The 19,981-nt window shown below is 49.4% G+C and overlaps 1 protein-coding gene across 1 annotated transcript; it reads right to left on the bottom strand.

The window, feature by feature from the left end:
• Nucleotides 1–3,822: 3,822 nt before the first annotated feature.
• POLR3GL (RNA polymerase III subunit GL) lies at nucleotides 3,823–19,919 on the bottom strand. Its single transcript, XM_075560823.1, has 8 exons — nucleotides 19,816–19,919; nucleotides 8,893–9,060; nucleotides 8,521–8,650; nucleotides 7,331–7,399; nucleotides 6,976–7,032; nucleotides 5,580–5,653; nucleotides 5,353–5,466; nucleotides 3,823–4,316 (listed from the first exon to the last, which is right to left on the bottom strand). The coding sequence occupies exons 2-8, from the start codon at nucleotides 9,016–9,018 to the stop codon at nucleotides 4,230–4,232; spliced, it is 657 nt and encodes a 218-aa protein (XP_075416938.1). The 5' UTR covers nucleotides 9,019–9,060; nucleotides 19,816–19,919; the 3' UTR covers nucleotides 3,823–4,229.
• Nucleotides 19,920–19,981: the final 62 nt, after the last annotated feature.

Genomic DNA, 19,981 nt, shown 5'->3' with positions numbered 1-19,981 from the left:
TATTTGCAAAAAAAAGAGAAAGAAAATGTATTGCCCTTTACCGTCCCAAGCCTGTTTTTATTTTGGTTCCGTTGGGCATCTCTGCCCGAGACCATAGAGTAAAAGCAGTCTCTTGGCATCTTCACACCGAGGAGGGAAGTTCCTCTGCAGAAAGGCTACATCTCTGGCCGCAAACGCGCACAACGAAGATGAACGGCTACAGCTCCGACCCGTGTCCCAACGGGACATCATCTCCTCTCTCCCAGATGGACAGACCCCAAATGGATTTCCTCAGCTTACTTGGGTGTCTTTAGTCCTACTTTGATAAAGCAATCAATCTCCTCTATTCCCGGACTATCAGTGCTGCCTGACCATAACCAAGACTCCGAGACACAACTCAGATATGTCAGTCCTTCCTCCACATCACACCGGGGGAGATGGAAGTCACAAGACAGGAAAATTCAGGAAGCAGGCTTCGGGGAACCTAGCTGAGACTCCTGCGAGGTTAAGGATGGGGACTGTCTCAGGCTCACGCCTCACGGGGGACATAGCCCCTCTCTGCATTGCTCAGGCCTGGGTCTGAGGAGCCCCTGGGCCGGTTCTCCAGTGTCTTGGGCTCCTGCGGCGAGGGCATCCTCAAGTCCATGGGGCTGGGTTGGGGCAACCTCCCTGCCCTTGAGGATTCGAACGGACAAATTAAGCCTGGTTAGGAATAAGGCCTTTCAGGATGACACACGGAAGCAAGACTCCTTGTTTCTGCTCTTCTGGTCCCAGAATGACCTGGGGCAAAGGTTGGCCTCAGTAGGGATCAGGGCAGAGGACAAGGGTTCACCACTCGCTAGCCTGATTAGCTAACTGTGCTATTCCTGCCTTGCCCGTTTCTGGTCTCATGTCAGGGCCAGGCATGATGTGGGAGGAAAGGTGGAGAGGAACTGCCCCACCTGCCCTTTCCTCAGTGGAAACCTCCCGGTGGCCGGCTTGATTAGATATTCTGTTGTTGAAGTCGGACTTTGAACTCTGTTGCAGGGTATTTGCTAGCGATGAAGTTACTGATCCAATTGCCACTTAGTTCTTCGGGGGTTCTTGGAAACAACTGGCGAGATGCCTGCGGTTATCTTTAGGCGGCCGGGGCTGAAAATAAGGTGGGGAAACCAAGCAGATGAAATCACTTCAGCAAAAACTGGACATGCTCTGACCTTTGTTCTCAGAGCGATGTGGACTGTCAAGTGGCTCCACACCAGCCCCATTGTCTGAGAGCTGGAGGGTCTCCTAATCAACACTGAATTCCGATTTGCTTCACACAGGGGGGAATTGAGGCGTGGAGGCTTGGCATGCTTTCCAGAGACCTGGACCATGAAGAGTGCCTTGCCCTCTGGCCTGGCCACTTCAGTGGAGGTCGTAGCCCTTCCCTTAGGCTTAGTCCTTAACCGACACCAACATCGCACCTGTGTTTCCTTTCAGATTTCAAATGGCAATGAAATGAATTCAGGTGCATATGAGACTGTCTTTTTCTCATCAAACCAGGGATGGCCTACTGCTGCATCCTCTTGCCCTCTGAGCCTCCAATTTTCTTTGCTCCCTTTGCAGCCTAATCTTTTAAACTGCATGTTGCCCCAAGCTTCCACTCAGTCTTCCTTCGATCACTCCAATCCCTAAGTCTAAGTTCAGGCCACACTGCTCCCAAGCTTCCTACCCAAGGTGGGAGGGGATCAGTAAGCCAGAGATGAAATGTAGAGTAGGGAAGGTCAGGGATCTTGCCCAGCTCAGCCCAGGCTGTGGGAGCAATCCGGTCAAGGGAAGCAAGTTCCAGCAGGTGTGAAGTACAGAACTGAGCAAGGACCATGCGAGTCTCCTGTAAAGGTTTGCAAGCAGAGCCTACATCCTCATCACCCCCCCCCCCCAGGTGGTCTTCTAGAGGGAAAAGGTGCCTGTTTTCTGGGCCCTAAGACTCAGCCTGCCTAATGGTGCCTATGGAAGTAGGGGAGAGGTCAGTGGAAACTGTCTAGCACATGCCTAGAGCTGCTCTGGAATTTGGGGAAGCAGCTGGGTCCCGCCTCTCTGGCTTTGTTTAGCAAGATCACCTGCCAGGAGAGGCAGGAAGCCAGGCAAGGCCCAGTTCTCCAATAGTCTGATCTTTCTGACACTTTGTCTTTGAGGCAGGACAACTGATCCCAAGTGGTCATTCCAACCTTTGTCCCCCTTTCTCCAGTTTTGTGGGCAAAGGGTGTGTGTGTGTGTGTGTGTTTGTGTGTGTGTGTGTGTAGGAAGGGGACGGGGATGTGGTTCAAGCACCCTCTACTGTCTTTTGTCAAGGGGGATTTTCTTTTTTCCTAGTCTTAAGTTTCTAAGGAGCCCTCGTGTTGCTGTTAGTTAAATGTTAGGTTGATAACATCGAGGTGGTGGTTCAAATCCATCAGCTGCTTCTCAGGAGGAAAATGAGGCTGTCGGCTATTTACAGCCTTGAAAACCCTCTATGGGGCCACTGCGAGTGCACATGGACTCGATGGTACCGGGTGGGGCTTTCATGTTTCTAGGCCTGCTCTAGGTAGGGTTTGGAGGGTAGCCCCAACACAGGCACAGAGCTACGGTGGGCACGGTTTGGATTCGCATGTCGGTAAGTGGAGGAAATAGGGCAAAGGGAGACTTTTCAATGTCTTTTACTTTTGTTTCTTGGCGATTTCTCCCTGGCTACAAACACAGGCTGAAGCAAGACTGTGGTAATCCCCCAATGGCACCTCCCCTGGCCCTTCCCCCACTGCATTCACATAAACACGACCAAGAGCTAGGAAAGGAAACATATCCATCATCACTGATTGCTCAATCTCTGGAATGTTCTCTTTGTATTTCAAATTCCTTTTCTGTTCTCTAGGCGGCTTCTATCTTAACCACTTACCACCACACTCCAACAGGGCTAGAGTCCCTCAGCTAGCACCCCAGATAATGTGAGCCTGCTTCCTTGTTCTGGACACGAGGATTGCCCGTGTTTGCTGCATGTCAAGGGGCTGGAGCCAATCGGCTCATCTGGGGCTTCCTCAGAAGCCAATCAGAGCCTAGGGAAGTGACCTCACCCAAGGGAGAGCTGTGTGGGTGAGAAAGCGTCTCTGTCTCTCGGAGCTTGTGAGTGTCCCCAAGTCACACCCCTCCTCCCCACCCGCTTGACTTCCTGTAAGACAACATCGCCAACCCTGGCGCCCCCACCCCCACCCCAACCGGAGAAGGCTGAGACCGGAATGAAAAGCAAACTAGATTCCAGAGGAGGAAAGCAAAAGAGAAAGGGCAACTCGGGGCCGCATACCCTCTTGGGCAGGTGGCAGTGGGGCGGCTAGGGTTGCTCACTACCCATAAACCTTTACCACTGGGGTGTGGGCTGGAATGGGAGGGAGTGTGCTGAGAGTCAGCACTTCCTCCCTTCTCTCCCTCTCCCTGCACCTGGCTTTCTTGACTCGCACCACAAAAATAGCTGTCATGATTCCTGTAAACAAGGACAAGGTCAAGTGTGGGAAAGACAGTGCCTGTGTCCCCATACACATGTGTGAACAGAGACAGCCGCCTGAGGAGCAAGGGCTCAGACCAGCGGGTCTGCTGCCTTCCCGCAGGCTGGGCTGTTCTCCGTCTCCCTCCTCCCTCCGAGCAGTGCAGCCCTGGGGACCAGTTCCTGCCCGTGTCCGGTCCCATCAGGGCTAGCTTGGGGGTGCAGGTTTCCCCGTGGGGTGGGGGAAAGGCTGCAGGCTCCAGTGAGTTTCACTGGACTCTGTCAGGGGAGGGAAGAGTTAATGTCTCAGCAAGCCGAAGCCCCTCTACGCCTCCAGCCTTCTCTCCTAGGCTCTCCTCAAGGACAGGAAGACAAATACAAACATTTTATTTAAATATATACAACTGGCCCAACTCCTAACTGCTCCCACCCCCAATTAGCTCTCCAAAGAGCTCTCCAAATGGGAAGACACATCCAGACGCGGAACAACCCCAGCGCTCCCTTCTTCTGAGTCTCTTTCCTCCCTTCTTTAGGGACAAGGAGGACTTTGTCCTTTGCCTTTTGCACAAGACAGAGAGGTGGTACCCAGGTGGAGGGAGGGGAAGGGAGAAGAGAGCTATCTGTCACCTCTCCTCCCGCCTAACCAGGGCCCAGCGGGTTATCTGGACCCGAGAAGAGCCAGAGGACTTGGGCTTGCTTAGCCGCAGACCCGATGGTCAGGGTTAGTCTCTGCGCCTCAAACCATGAGAGTCTGAGCTGGAGTTGTTGGGGTCCGCCTTCAGTATATAGCCTCATTCATGCTGTCATCACTGTCGCCCCCAAAGTCTTCTCCGTTGTCAAAATAGGACATGATGTAGTCTGTTTCCTACAGGGCACAAAGAGGTGAGAGTCAGGCATGGCAGGCATCTTCCTAGGGCCCAGGCCCTTCCTTGCCATCACACCTCCAGGTGTGAGCTGTAGCCCAAGCTATGTTACTGAATGTAGTGAGAAAAATCTCCCTCACGAGATGCAGTTAGCCTGAGCTGATTTACTGACCGCAGTCTCTATGGCATGGTTGTTGTTTTTTTTTCTCTATGAGATGTTTTAATAACTTGCCCCATCACTCAGGAGCAGACAGGTTGGATGGGATGGCCACCTAAAAGGGACAGGTAATGTTGTCTTCTTTTATGAACCTGTGACTGATGAAAACGTAGGCCCTGCAATCTAGTGAGTTAACAAAGACTTCCTGAGACTGGCCTAAGACTTCACAAACTTTACTGTTCGGTCAGCAGCTGTGTCCTGGGGCTACCCTGAAACTCGAGTTGAGGTAAAACATCCATACATGACTCTCCAGAGTCTACATTCCAAAGCTGTATCTTCTCCAAGTATTCTGACTTCAAACAGGACGCCACAAAGGCCGTCTGTCTGTCTGGCACTGCTGTGGCCTCCTCGCCGGTGCACCTTCTACATAAACACGGGGTGAATTGGCTGCACTACTTCAGTGTAAAAACCAAAAAACACCCAAACTCACTGCTATCAAGTCAATGCCAACTCATAGTAACTCTGTGGGCCAGGGTAGAACTGACCCTGTGGGTTTCCAAGATTGTAACGCTTCACAGGAGCAGGAAGCCCCGCTTCCCCTGCGGAGCACCCAGTGCTTGGAACTGCTGACCGTGTGGGGCACAGTCCAGGGAGAAAGCACCCGCCACCAAGGCTACTGCTTCAGCACAAGACACCTGCACTTCAGGCGGCAATCGCCTGGGGGGAATGAAGGGGAGCAGGGTGTGGGTGGGTGTGGGGAGCACTGCTTCCTTTGGCCCTCCGACTGACCGTGCAAAGGAAAGAGTCCCTGAGGGAAAGGGTGTTGAACTCCTGAGTTTAGGGGAGGGCGGGGAGTCGGGAGCGGAAGAAGTGTCCTTCACCTCTTCATGTTCTTCCTCGTCGTACTCCTCCTCTTCTTCCTCTTCCTTCTCCTCCTCTTCTTCTTTCTCCTCATCTTCCTCTGAAGTCACCTCTTCCTCCTTTTTCTCCAGGGTCTTATGTGGAGATAAGGAGTAACACACCCGGATCAGCTCCCAGAGGGAAGGACTGATACGCTCATGGGTCAAAGGTGAGGGAATGGTCTTCACACACGCACGCTCTGCCTCACCTCCAGTTTCTGTATTGTTTCCTCCTTGTCTTCCGGAGCTTTAGGGGGCCTCTTAGGGAGCAAGACAGGAGTCCCTAGTGGGGAACCAGAACCAAGCCTGAACCATCAGAGGGCAAATGTCCTGGAGACTTCTGCCCCACCGCTTGCCGTGACTGCGTCCCTCTGCTGCCCTCATGTGGACACAAGACACTCACAACAGTGACACGGACCCCAAGCCAGCTCATTGCAGTGAGCCCCAGCCCACTCAGCGACCCCACAGGGCGACCCCTGCGGGTGTCTGAGATGGAAACTCTTGACAGGAGTAGAAGCCTCCTATTTCTCCCAGCGTTCAGACAGCCGGGTTTGCAAACAAACAAAACTCCACAGTCAAACAACAACAACAAAATCTACTGCCACTGAGTTGGGTTCTGGCTCAGAGGAACCCTGCATAAGGCTTCTGAGGCTGTAAATCAGCGGTTCTCCACCTTCCGGATGCTGCGACCCTTTCATACAGTTCCTCATGTGGTGGGGACCCCCCCGCAACCATAACATTATTTTCGTTGCTACTTCATCACTGTCATTTTGCTACTGTTATGAATCGTCATGTAAATATCTGATATGCAGGATGTATTTTCATTGTTAGAAACTGAACATAATTAAAGCATCGTCACGAATCACAAAACAATATGTAATTCTATATTGTGAAATATTTATTTCTAATGACAAATAAATGAGATTTTGTCTTGAAGCATGGTGTAGCATGGGTAACAGTCCTCATGCCGGGTATTCGTATGTGGGCACGATCCGCCCAGAGACGGCAGTGTCTTGGTTCCTAAGATCATCCGAAATATTTGTTTTGACCCCCAGAGGGGTCGCTACTCACAGGTGGAGAACCACTGCTGTCAATTTTTTTTAATCATTTTACAACTCTTACCACAATTCCTCCATCCGTCGTGTCAAGCACATTTGTACATTCGTTGCCCTCATCATTTTCAAAACATTTGCTTTCTGCTTGAGCCCTTGGTATCAGCACCTCATTTTTCCCCTCCCTCCACACTCCCCATTCCCTCATAAACCCTTGATATTTTATAAGTTATTATTATTTTGTCATGTCTTACACTGTCCGAGGTCGCCCTTCACCCATTTTCTGTTGTCTGTCCCCCAGGGAGGAGGTTATATGTAGATCCCTGTCATCGGTTCCCCCCTCCCAGCCCACCTTCCCTCCTGCCTGCTGCAAGCCTTTCCGGGAACAGATCACCTCGACTTTCTCGGAGGAGCAGCTGGTTCAGCTGAACGCAGTGCTGGTGGCAGCAGGTCCTCTCTTGCCCACCAGCGCCACCATTAGGAAAGCAGACACGACTGCCACGGGCCTCCCCACGGATGGAGGAAAGAAACCTCTGTTCCCCAATCCACTCACGTTCCTTGTGCAGCTTCCGCACCCGGATCTTTAGCTCTCGAGGCAGGCGACGCCAGTCTGGGAATTGGGAAGAGGTGGGTGTCAGAGAGACTCTACGGGGTTCTCTGCTGAATGAAAAGTGGTCTCAAAGGACGGGGTGGGAAAGGTAAGGACGGGGAACACAACAGCAGCTTGGATGCTCCCGGGGGATGTGGGGGGTGGAGGTAATGGAAAAGGTTTTTCCCAGGTAATGCCTGGGAATGTTTAGGAACATGGACCACAGCAAGGGATCCAGTTCTGACACTGGGTGAGGGAGGGGGTGGTGAAGAAGGTGTGGCTTGTGGCTTCTCAGGCTTTGAAAGGCTCCACCACCTACCAGGGTTCCAGTCGATGGCGTTGTCAATCGGCCCTGACATCTGATATTTGTCTGAGTAACGCTCTACATCTGCAGGGTCAGAAGCCAAGAGTCAAAGCTTCACCCGGCCAGAGCCCTACCGCAGCTCTGTTCTTCAGGGGCCAGGTCTTTCAACACCCAGGAACCGTCTGTCCTCCAAGCCCACGCCCCTTCATGCTGGAGAACCTTTACACCCCAACTGACAATGAAACCCGCTGCCATCTAGTGAATTCAGACTCTTAGTGGCCCTGCAGAATTCTAAAACTCTTCTCTTCCTTGGGCTAAGGCTAGTTGAGAGGCAGCATGTTGCAGGAGGAAGTGTTCTGCTGTGGTGATTAGCTGCTGCTCATCGAGTTGCCCCCCACTCACATGGTTGTGAGCCACAGGATTTCCACCAGGGATCTGCTCTAGCGGAGTCTGCGAGCTCAGCCGAAACCTGGCTAGCATCGCGGCAACGCGCACGGCTCCCGAGACGCCTGGTAGCTAACCTTCCATCTCCAGCATGAACGCAGAGTCCAGCCACTCGACCGCCCCTGCCCCCACCCAAAGTTAGAACAGCTTTCTCCTCCTCGTGCCTTGGCCCCCAAGGTGGCTAGCTTCAGAGTTAGCACCCTGCAGTGGAAAGGATACAGGGGGCAAGAAGCCAGGGCTCCAGCCTTCTCTTAGGTCCGCGGTAAAAGGGTGACTTTCCTATCTTTAATCTCGCTCAGCCGCGCCTTCAGAGGGACACCAGCGTCCTCCGTGGGAAGACAGGGAGGTCAATACACTGCACTTCCACACCCACAGCCACCATCCGGAGCCTCCAAGGGCGCTCCCTCCTGACCACCTACGAACTCTATTTTCCTGGGCAGCGGTTCTCACAGACCCAGCACCGGTCCCATCTGCCTGATTGGCTGGTGGCCACGATCCACAGGTTGCTACATTTGTTTCATTCACCCGCCTCATTTATACTTGTGAATTGAGTACCAGAATGCTGTCCACTTGTCTGAGACAGTGGTGAGACTCCAGACACACGCTGACCACTGCAGTGCATGCCAAACGCAGGGTCTTTATGGTAACATCTCCCGTCAGGCTGGGGCTCCTGTGCCTTTGGGGGCGCCTGGGGCTCCCGCTGGGGCTCAGCACAGTGCCCACAGACGCACTCCGAGCATGATGCCAATGTTCCAACTGACCTCTCTTGGGGACAGCTGGCCGGATGAAGTAGGGGAGCTGCCTCATGGCCCCTCGCAGCTCCTGCTTCAGTGCCAGGACGTACTCCCCTTCCTCTCCCGAGGGCAGAGGCACTGGGCGGAACTCTAGGGGCTAAGGAGGCAGGGACAGTGGTCAGGTCACCACTGAGAACTGGCCCAAAAGAGAATGAGCAGGAGGGACGAAGAATTCTAAAAGCTAGGGAACCCGGGAGGTGACACGTAAGGGAAGCTCCTTTCCCGGAAAACATCCCAAGTGAGCTGGGAGACAGGGAGTGGCAAGGTAGGGGGTTTAATGATGGCCCAGGAAGAACCTGGGCCATAGCGGAGTGCGGGGAGGTCTCGGGAGATGCTCACTGGGAAGAGTGGAGAAGGCTGCAGGGTCGGCGGAGGCAAAGTATCTCCTTTTCCAATGCCCACGGCCTCCATGTTGAACGTCAACTGGCCCCGGCCCCGGCCCCGGCCCCCACCCCGGCTGGCCATGGTGGAGGGGGCCTGGGTATTCAGAGACCCAGTGAGCGAAACCTGACAAAGACAAAACAAAGAGAACAACAAGGACACATACGATACCCATTCCTGTCTCCCGCGGACCTCGGCTGCCAGTGTCACCAACACCTGACTGAGGAAGCACAGGGGCAGGCGGGGCTCCCGTGGCTGGTGACGTCCCACCAGGGTAAATAGCTGGAAGATCGGATCGTGACGGCACAAAGGAGAGCGAGCCCTCCCTTGGACAAAACCTTCCTATGTTCCTAAAATAACAGTGCTTATCATCACCTGCATTTCCACATACGGCCTTTGGTTCCCTTCTCTGACTTACCTCCACAGTCAAGGAAGCACCAGTTTGATCAGCGTATTGATTTTCAAGAAAACATTTATTAAGCGTCTACCATGAGAATGGCAGTGTCAGGCACAGTGGGGACACAGAGATGAGTCATCAATCTCACTGTCGACCGAGGGGAAATAGAGATTACAACTAAATTGATCTTTTGAACACTATTTAGAGGAAGAGAATCCTGGAGTTGGAAGAAACATTGAAGGTCATGTAGCTCCAAACGACCCCAGTGCAGGTCTCCATTCTACAGTCTCCCTTCTAAAGGGCGTCAAACATCTGATGGCAATTTCATAAAGACAAGGTGCCCTTCTCCCCCCAGGAAGTCCACTTCAGAGTGGTCAAGTCTAATGACTGGAAAGTCTCCTTCCTTCCACTGAACTGAACTCTGTCTCTTGTCACTAATCATGAGGGACTCGGAAGAGACAGTCAGAATGGGGGCTGACGTCACTAAATTAGATTCATAAGAAAAAAGTCAACGGAAAGAATTTCCAGTGGCCAAAGCTGGAACAACTTGAGCAATAAAATAAAATACACCCACTCCTCAGTTATCAACTATCTGGTTATACAACATTTTACACTATGGCAGTAGTAAAAACAACTCTTCTATATCACTATTTGGGGCATTAGTGAAGTGCATAAGGCAGTAACAAACCCCGACTAATGACGGCTACTTATGTAACACGGCTGAGCCATGGTTCTCGGTGGTTGGCAGTTATGCAATGATGTGATTTGGCAGTTTGATAAAACGATGCAGTTATCTTCCATTTTTGAGCCAATGTGGTTATCTTCGAATTCCACAAGATGCTGCGTTTTGAATAATGATCTGGTTTTCAGACAGTAAGCATGCTGATAAATGAGGAGTGAGTGCAGTGCTGGATTTCAACCTAAAGCACAAATAAATATCCACGAGTCCATACTGATATAACTGATTGGATAAATTAGTAAATGGGGGAGAAGAGACAGATATCTAATTCCAAATAAGTTATATAGACACTCCACCCTAACTCCATGCATGCAGCCAGCACTTACGCATACAGGGACTTCTTGGACAGAGCATAGTATGGAAAGGCGGGTGGAAGAGGGAAGTAATTTTGCAGTGGGGAAACCTGGAAATACGACTTCCGTCGAGTGATCAAGGTTGATATCCAGCATCACAAGTCATGTTGAGAGTACATCCCTGTCCTAGGTATCTAGGGCTGATATACCAGAAGTATCAAATGTAAATGGCTTTAGCAAATAGAAATTTATTTCCTTACAGTTTAGGAGGCTCAACGTCTGCATTCACAGCTCTGGCTCTAGGGGAGGCCTGGTCTCCTCTCAGCAGCCCTTGGAGGTCTCCGTTTGTGTTGGCTACGCAATCTCCTCCAGGGTCTAGGAGGCCCTCAGCAGAGGGACCCTGCTGGGACCTGGCCCAAACCATACATTCCACCCCCAGTTATTTATCTTTAATAGGACTGAAGCTCTTCACCTCTCTACGCACTTTCTCTCCTCTTATTTCTTATAAAAGATGCAACTCAAGTCACCCTCCTTCTCTGCCATCCAGTCCATGCCCACTCACAAGGACCCCAAGGACAGGGCAGAATTGCCCTTGCGAGCTTCCGAGACTGTAACTGCTAATGGGAACAGAAAGTGCTGCCATTTGCTTGGAGAGCGGCTGGTGGCTTCAATCTGCCAACCTTGTGTTTCGCAGTCACACGCCAGGGCGCCTGTGACTTGAGGACGGGTGGTGATTTGTGGACGGGTGAGATCTGAGTAAAGGTGTGGCCCTGCCTTGTTAAAAAGCAGATGCTGGGATTTACAACCCATCACAAAACGGAGGACAACCACACCATACTGAGAATCATGTCCGAGCCAAGTTGATACATATTTGGGGGCTCAAAAGTCAATCCCTAACTGTACCCTTGATATGATGTGCTGGAGACAGTATGTATCTCTGTGATCACCTTTGTAAAAACTCCTAACGCCAATCTCATCACGACAAAAGCTAAAAACATCCCAACAGAAGGGTATCCTACACTATATCTGACAAATACCCACCCAAGGTCAAGGTCAAGTAATAAAGACCGTCCAGCTTACTGATCTGATGGAGACTGATGGAACTCTCGGACTACAGCCTGCAGATGCCCCGCAAGCCTGAAACTGAACTCAGTCCCGTGCTCAGCTCTCAGACTAATGGCAGACACCATTTACCCGGGGATAAAGTTCTCAGGGCTGAAAGGGGTAGGAAGGGCACATGGAAATGGGAAACGAGGTAAAAGTGGGCAAATTGCTGTGATATTGGGGATGGGGGTGTTCCAATCAATGTCATAAAATTAAAATGTGAATGAACTGTTGAGGAGAAAACCAATTTGCTCTCTAAACTTTCACCCAGAGCACAGTAGAAAGTTAAACCAAAGCAAAAACACTAATGATTATCAAAAAGAAGGCAAGTCTGAGAATCCGTCACAGCCCAGAGCAAGCAGCCTATGGAGACATGATAATCGAATGGAACGGGTTCTCCTGGATTGGATGCTGGCGCCAGAAAAGCATCATCAGGTAAAATCTAAGGAAATCTGAATCGACTACCCACGAACCTTAGTTAATAATAAAGAACCAGTGTTGCGTCACCAGTTGTGACAAATGTGCTCTACCAATGCAAGGTGCTGCTGAGAGGGGAACTACACTCGTGTGTGGGGACTCTGTACTAGCTGCTCAAATGTTCTGTAATCTACCTAAGTTTCTCTCTACATAAAAGTCATACCTACTCACGTACGTACATGGTGGTGTGCTTTCTTTTGATCAGTTTTAAGGGTTGTTACTTCCTTGGTGCTGTTGCTCACCTGACGGGTCTATCATCTTGCTGGAAGCTGGGAATGTCTAGATGTCTATATGTGTCTGTTGTTGTTCCAACCCATTGTGACCCTCCGTACAACAGAAGGAGACACCGCCTGGTCCTCACTACGGTGCTACTGTGTCCACCCATCTTGTTGAGGGCTTTCCTCTTTTCCACCGACCCTCTCCTTTACTAAGCATGATGTCCTGCTCTGGGGACTGGTCTCTCCTAACAACATGCCTCAACTACAATGATTCCCTGTTCAGAGTCCTCTTCTAAATCTGGTCTGAGTCTCTGGCAGCTCCCTGTCCATATACTGCGGCAACCATGTTGACACCCTTAGCAAAACTTTACTTGCTTGTGACATTAATGATGCTGCTCAATCATTTCTGCATTCTGGCTGATCACCTTTGTTTGCAGCGGGCACAAACAGGAGTTCTTCCAGACAGTTGGACAACTAGCTGTCTCCCAAATTCCCTGGCATAGCGGAGTGAGTGCTTCAGAGGGTGTTGCAGCATTTCCATTGGGATGCTGGCCATTCCTGGAGCCTTGCTGTATGCCAATGGTTTTAATGCAGCTTGGACCTCTTCCTTCAGCGCCGTGGCTCTTGCTCATGCGCTACTCTTGAATGGGTGGGATGCTGACCAGGTCTTGTTTGGTACAGTGTCTCTGTGTTCTTTCCATCTCCTCTTGATGTTTCCTGAGTCGTTCTATATTTTGCCCATAGAATCTTTGAATATTGTAACTTGAGGCCTGAGTTTTTTCTTCACTTCTTCCTATTTAGATACGTTGAGCATGTTTTCCCCTTTGGGTTTTCTAACACTAGGTCTTTGGCCATTTCATCCTAATACTTTACTTGGTCTTCTCAGGGTGCCCTTTACATTTCCTGTTGACTCCTCTGACTTCATAATTTCCTCCATCGGCCTTAGTTACTCTACAATTACCAGCAGGTTTCAGAGCCTCTCAGGAAATCCACTTTCATATTTTGTTTCTTTCCTGTCTTTTTCATGATCTTTTGCTTCCTTCATGCATGATGTTCCTGATGCTGCCCCACGGCTCCTCATGTCCCTGCCATTAGTGTTCGATGTATCAAGTCTGTTCTGGAAGGGATACTCAGATGGGAGAGATTCAAGGTTGTATTTTGGCTATCATGGACTTGTTTCAATGTTCTTCAGGTTCAAACTGAACTTACCTATTCATAAGTGAGGGTCTGTCCAGCGGTTGACCTCTTCTTCGTTGCTGATATCGAATTTCTCCCTATCTTTTCCCGCAGATGGAGTCAATTTGATTTCTGTGTAGTCCATCTGGATAAGTCCATGTGCCTAGCCACCATTTGAGTTTTTGGAAAAAGGTATTTTTGATGAAGGAGTCGTTAGTTGTAAAATTCATTCTTTCAATCTTCAGCTTCATTTCTATCACCAAGGCCCTATTTTCCAACTACTGTTCCTCCTTGTTTGTTTCCAACTTTTGCATTCCAATCACTAGTAATCATCAATGCACTTTGACTGCCTGTTTGATCGATTTCAGAGTGGAGCTGCTGGCGCATTCTCCATGTTCGTCATCACTAGCTTTCAGAGTTGGTGCATGAATCTGAATCACAGGCGTAGTGACCGCATTTCCTGGTATTCAAACAGATCTCCTGCATTGCTCTTCAAGAGAGAGCTTGAAATGTCCTTTTGGACCTTGACTGTGATGCCATTCCTCGTGAATTTATCACAGGGAACCATATGACTGTCTGGCTCAAAGTGACCCACAACAGTCCATTGCTTACCAATGCCTAGGATAGTCATCTTCATGCATTCAATTTCACTTTTAGAGCCTTTCCGTTTTCCTCGATGCATACTTTGTTCGTTCCAAGATTCAATGGTTACTAGAGAGTTGCGCTGGTCGACTCATTTTGAGTTGTGCCCAACAGTCAGCAAATGAAGGTCCCTAAGGCTTTCGTCCATCCACATCTGACAGTCGACTTGACTTTGAGAGCCTTCTGACCTGAGGGCTTCCGCTTCTGGCACGATGTCTGACGATGCTCTGCTGCTGTTCTTAAGGATTCAGTGACTGATCCCTCCAAAGCGGATAGCCTACTCTTTCTTTGCAGTCTGTTCCTAGTCTGGAAGCTCTGCTGAAACCTGCTCACCCGGTGACCTACTTGTATCTGAAATAGCAGTGACGCAGACTCTAGCATCACAGTAACATGCAAGACACCATAGCAGGGCAAACCACCAGATAGTCGTGGATGCATCAATACCAGTATTCCAGACAGTTGAAATGGAAGCTAGGCATTAGTGAGACAATCAGACGGCTTACTATGGGGGAATGCCCACGTAAGGAGGAATGACATCACATTTATCATCCAAAAGAACATCTCAACATCTACCTGGAAATACAGTGTTGTCTGCAATAGGATCATCTCTATACACCCACAAGGCAGACCAGTTAATACAACCACTATCCAAATTTACACGCCAACTACTAGATCCAATGATGAAGAAATTGAAGAATTCTATCAACTTCCTCATTCTGAAATTGATCACACATGCACTCAAGATGCTTTGCTACTTCCTGGTGCTTGGAATGTGAAAACTGGAAACAAAGAGGAAGGATCACGGGGAGGGAGGGGGAGGGAAAGAAAGGAAACCGAGCTGATTCCAGGAACCCAAGTGGAAGGCGAATTTTGAGAATGACGAGGGCAACGAATGTTTAAGGGTGCTTTACTCAACTGATGTATGTATGGATTGTGAAGAGAGTTGTATGAGCCCCAATAAAAAGATTTATTAAATTAAAATTTTTTAAATGTAAAAAATTTTAATGTATATAAGTTGAAATTTTAAAAATCACCCAAATAAAAAATTTAAGAGCTAAAAAAAAAAGAGAGAGGAAGGATCAGTAGTTGGAGAATAAGACCTGATGGGAGAAATAAAGCTGCCGATCAATAGACTCGTGCAAGACCAACCACATCTACATTGCAAAGATCCTTTTTTTCCAACGTCATGAAAAGCAAGCATACAAGTGACACCAGATGGAACACACTGACTACATCTGTGGGGAGAGACGATGAAGAAGCTCAGGGCCAATGTGGAACAGATAATCAGTTGCTCATATGCATGTCTAGGATGAAGCTGAAGAAAGGAAAACAGGTCCACAAGAGTTAAAACATGACCCTGCGTACAATACCCCTGATTTTAGAGACCCTCTCAAGAACGGTTTTGGTGCACTGAACACTAGTAACTAAGACTAGACACAGTACAGGATGACACCAAGAACACCACAAAGAAAGAAAGCAAACATCATTACAAAGAGAGGAAAAGGAGAAGAACAGGTGTCAGAAGAGGCTAAAACTTGCCCTTGGATGTAGTTAAAGCAAACAAAAGAAATAATGAAGTAACAGAGTTGAACAGAAAACGCCAGGGGCAGCTCAAGAAGACAGAGTGAAGCATTATAATAAAATGTGTAAGACCCGGAGTGGGAAACCAAGGGAGAAGCACACACTCAGCAATATCTCAAAGTCAAAGAAGTGGGCAGCGGAAGACAAGCCTTGAGTTGCACTATTCAAGGACACTATTATGGACACAATCTTCATTGGTGCAGGGGTATCAAAAGGAGATAGGAGGAATGCAATGTCATGGTACCAAAAGGCATTGGCCGGTAGTCACCGATTTCAAGAGGGCGCATCTGATGAAGAACTGTGAAACTGAAGGAAGAAATCCAAGTTGCACCAAAGGCTTTGGCAGAGAAACAGGGCTCCAGGAATTGACAGAATACCAGTCGAAACGTTTCAACAAACTGATGCAGCACTGGAAGCACTCGCAAGTCTGTGCCAAAAGAGCTGGAAGACAGCTACCTGGCCTGTGGGTTAAAGGAGACCAGATTTGTAACTGTGTGAGTCTGGGCAGACTAGGGAAACAAATCCACAAAAACCCGTATGTATATAAGAGAGTTTTATATAAAGGGTAAGTGTACTTTAAGAAAGCATCCCAACCCAGTGCTTTCCAAGCCCACAAATCCAACATTAGCCCCTATGTCCGACACCAATCCACAAAGTCCTCCCCCATCTCCCAAAACACACGTAATGATGTCAACTGCAGGAGGAAAGTCGAATCAATGAATGTGTAAGCATCTCAGCGCTGGCAGGGGTCTCCACACGGCTGCTTCAGCACTCAGGGCTGCATCGGGGTAGGTCCATGTGGCTTCTCCTCAGGGATGTCTTGCAGGAAGTGAGCCTTGCCAGCTGAAGCAGGGAACTGGCTAAGGCAGCTGCACCCTGGTCGGGCCATCAGAAAGCAAGAGACCCGAGAACTAGAAAGACGAGGCTCACCGAGCCATTTATCTTTCTGCCCTTCAATTAACCCCACATGTGTTCATCAGCCAGGCTGGCACAATTAACCATAACTATCTCAGTAAGCATTCCAAAGAAAAGCAGCCAAGCGGAATGCAGAAATTATCGAACAGTTTCATTAGTGTCCCGTGCAAGTAAAATTTTGCTTAAGATCATTCAACAATGGCTACAGCAGTCCACTGACAGATCTGGCAGAAACGTGGGTCAGATTCAGAAGAGGACTCGGAACAAGGGCTATCATTGCTGATGTCACGTGGATCTTAACTAAAGTAGGGAATACCAGAAAGATGTTTACTTGTGTTTTATTGATTATACAAAGGTATTCAATTATGAGGATCATAACAAACTGGGTAACTGAGAAGAATGGAAAATCCAGAACACTTCTTCATGTTCTGCAGGCAGCTTTTCAAACAGAACAAGAGAACGTTGCAGGGTTTAAAACCAGGAAACGTGTGTGACAGGTTTGTATCCTTTCACGCACTTATTTAGCCTGTGAGCTGAGTAAATAATCGGAGAACCTAGACTATATGAAGAACTTGGCATCAGGATTAAAGAGAGATTCACTAAAATTTGTGATCTACAGATGACACAACTTTGCTTGTTTGAAAGGAGGAGGGGTTCAGACACTTGATTACGAAGGTTCAAGACTACAGCCATCAGAATGGCCTACAACTCAAGCCTCAGTATAACCCACGCCATCCAGTCTATTTCTATGCACAGTGAGTGGCCCGCTGGACAGGGTAGAACGGCCTCTGTGGGTTTCGGATGGCTACACCTTTATAGGACTAACAACCTCATCTCTGCCCCAGGGAACAGCTGCTGATGTTGGACTGCTGACCTCCAAGTTAGCAGCCGACATGCAACCCACCATGCCACCAGGGCTTCCAACTCAGTGTCAAGAAAAGAAACATCCTCCCCGTTGGACCAACAGACAACATTTATGATAAACAGAAAAAAAGATTCAAGTTGTCAAGGATTTCATTGTACTTGTATCCACATCAATGCTCACGGAAGCAGCGGTCAAAAATCAAATGATATGGGGCAACTCTGCATCAGACCTCTGTGAAGTCTTAAAGTCTAAAGGTACCACTCTGGGGGCTGAGGTGTGCCAAGGTACTTTTCTTTTGCCTCATATGCATATGACAGCTGGATAGTGAATAAGAAAGGCTGTAGTAGGATTGTTTTGTTTGACGTATGTATTGGTGAAAAATAGGGGAAGCACCGTGGGCCGCCACAAGAACAAAGACATTTGTGAAGCCAGGAAGTTACGTAGGGGAGAGAATGGTGAGAATTCCCATCAAGTGCATGGCGCATGTCATCAGGAGAGACCAGTCCCTGGAGAAGGACATCATGCTTGGTACAGAGGAGGGTCATTAAACACGAGGAAGCCCCTCAACTAGATGGTGTGACATAGTGGCTGCAGCGATGGCTCAAACACGACAGTGGTGAGGAGGCTGCGGGGCCAGGCAGTGCTTCGTCTGTTGCACACAGGGTGGCTGAGTGTCAGATCTGACTGCACTCCAGCACCACCACCCAGGAGACGCAGCTCCTCTCCTAATGCAAGTGTGGAAGGCACTGCACTGAGCTATCTATTTCTTATTTGGAATATCTGTTGGACTGTTGACTGAAAAACAAATACTCAAAAATGGAACTATCTGCGAAGTAAGACAGTGGATTCTCTTCCTAAAGCTGTTGAAAGTGAGGCTAGCTATAGGAGGCCTGGAGGTGCTGTCAGGTCCATGATGGACACCCAGTCGCTGGTTCATGGGAGAAGCTGAGGTCATATGTTCCCATAGAGATGCACAGCCTCAGAAACCCCATATAGGGTCCTGCTAGGAGTTAGAACCGACTTGACAGAGGGTTGTGGGTTTTGTCTGTTTGTTTTGAAGGGGTGGATGTTTACCAAACAGGCTTTATCCAAAAAAGGATCCAGGACTAGTGTAGAGGATTCACTCTGATCCCCACTGTCTAGCACTGTAACTGCCAAATAGTGAGTGCTCACAAATATTTGTAGATTGAATGAATACATGATTCCTAAGGGCCTTTACACATGTGATACTCTGTGCTTAGTAAAGGCCCCTCACCATTCCAGTCCTTTGCTCTCTCCCCTCTGGATTTTGGTAACATTATATTATGGGCCATGGATTTAGTCTGAACTGGCTTGATGACAGTGAGCTTGGTTCAGTGTTGGCTTATGTAGCGCATGGTCTTTACTGCCCTCTGAGTTGCAATAAAGGACAGAGCCCTCTGCAGTTGTTAGCTGGTGTTGTCCAGTTAGTGCCGCCGCATTGGGATCCTATGTACAACAGAACAACATACTGCTGGGCCCTTGCTCCTGTCATCCTCACAATTGCTATTTTTGAGCCATCGCTGCAGCCACTGTGTCAATCCATCTAGTGGAGGGGCTTCCTCGTTTTTAATGACCCTTCACTTTACCGAGCTCGAGGTCCTCTTACAGGGACTGGTCTCTCCTGATAGATAACATGTTCAAAGCAACATGAGACGAAGTTTAGCCATCCTTGCTTCTAAGGAACAGTACAGCGTATGCAAATTAAGTATGAATTTGAATCTTGCTTCCTTCTAGAGTGCCAATTCTGGGCTATATGCAGACCACTGACCAGATGGCGTGACGCTGTGGCTGCATCGAGGAGGAGCGCAACACAACACTGTGTGGATGGTGGTGCTCCTTTTGATGGGCACGGGTAGCTAGGAGTCCCAGCCCACTCCCCAGGTGGTACCTAACAGCAATTCCTGGAAATCCGTTCCACTGAACCAACTCCTTTGGGGCATTCTGTATCAAGGACTAGTTCTTGCCCTCCAAAAACGTATCCTCTTAAACGGGTAGAAACATGAAAAGAAAGTGAACCCATGCGAGAAGTATATATAAGATACAATGTAAAGTCATGCAGGGGAACAATTGTGCAGGAAACGGGTCCAGGAAGACTACAAGTAGGAGGAAATATTTCAGTGGAGACTTGAAAAACGAGAGTTTGTCAGGCTGTCAGTCAGTCAGGAGGAATAATAAATGGAGTAGGGGCGGAGGGCCGATGCCCTTGCTACAAGTGGCAGGTACAAGAGCGATCCGTTTTTTGCTCTCCCTTTTAGTCCCCTCTCCTTTATTGCGCGAAACAAAGTGCGGTCCCCTGGTAGCTAATACAGTAACGCGGGGGAGGGAGACAAGGTGGGGCCCAAAGGGGCTGATCCAGGCCGCTGGAAAGCGCTGCCTACCGGACAGCCCAGTCCCAGCGCACAATTCCGGTACCTGAGGGACGCAACCGCATCAGTCACCGGCCGGAGCCTTACCTGCCGCCCCTCCCCCACTCGGAGCCCACGCAGCGGCCCACTTGGAATTTGCCAGTCGTCCTCGGGCCCCGGGGTGCTGGGCCCGCCCCTGCGAGCTCTCCATTGGCGGGTTCCCCGGGCCAATCTAGGAGAAGCAGGGGAGGGATGTCCGCCCACTTGAAGCTGA

The sequence above is a fragment of the Tenrec ecaudatus genome, chromosome 1 (genome assembly GCF_050624435.1).
Source record: "Tenrec ecaudatus isolate mTenEca1 chromosome 1, mTenEca1.hap1, whole genome shotgun sequence".
Classification (NCBI taxonomy): domain Eukaryota; kingdom Metazoa; phylum Chordata; class Mammalia; order Afrosoricida; family Tenrecidae; genus Tenrec; species Tenrec ecaudatus.
The sequence above is the reverse complement of the archived record's forward strand: the minus strand, read 5'-3'. Positions and strand labels throughout refer to the sequence as shown.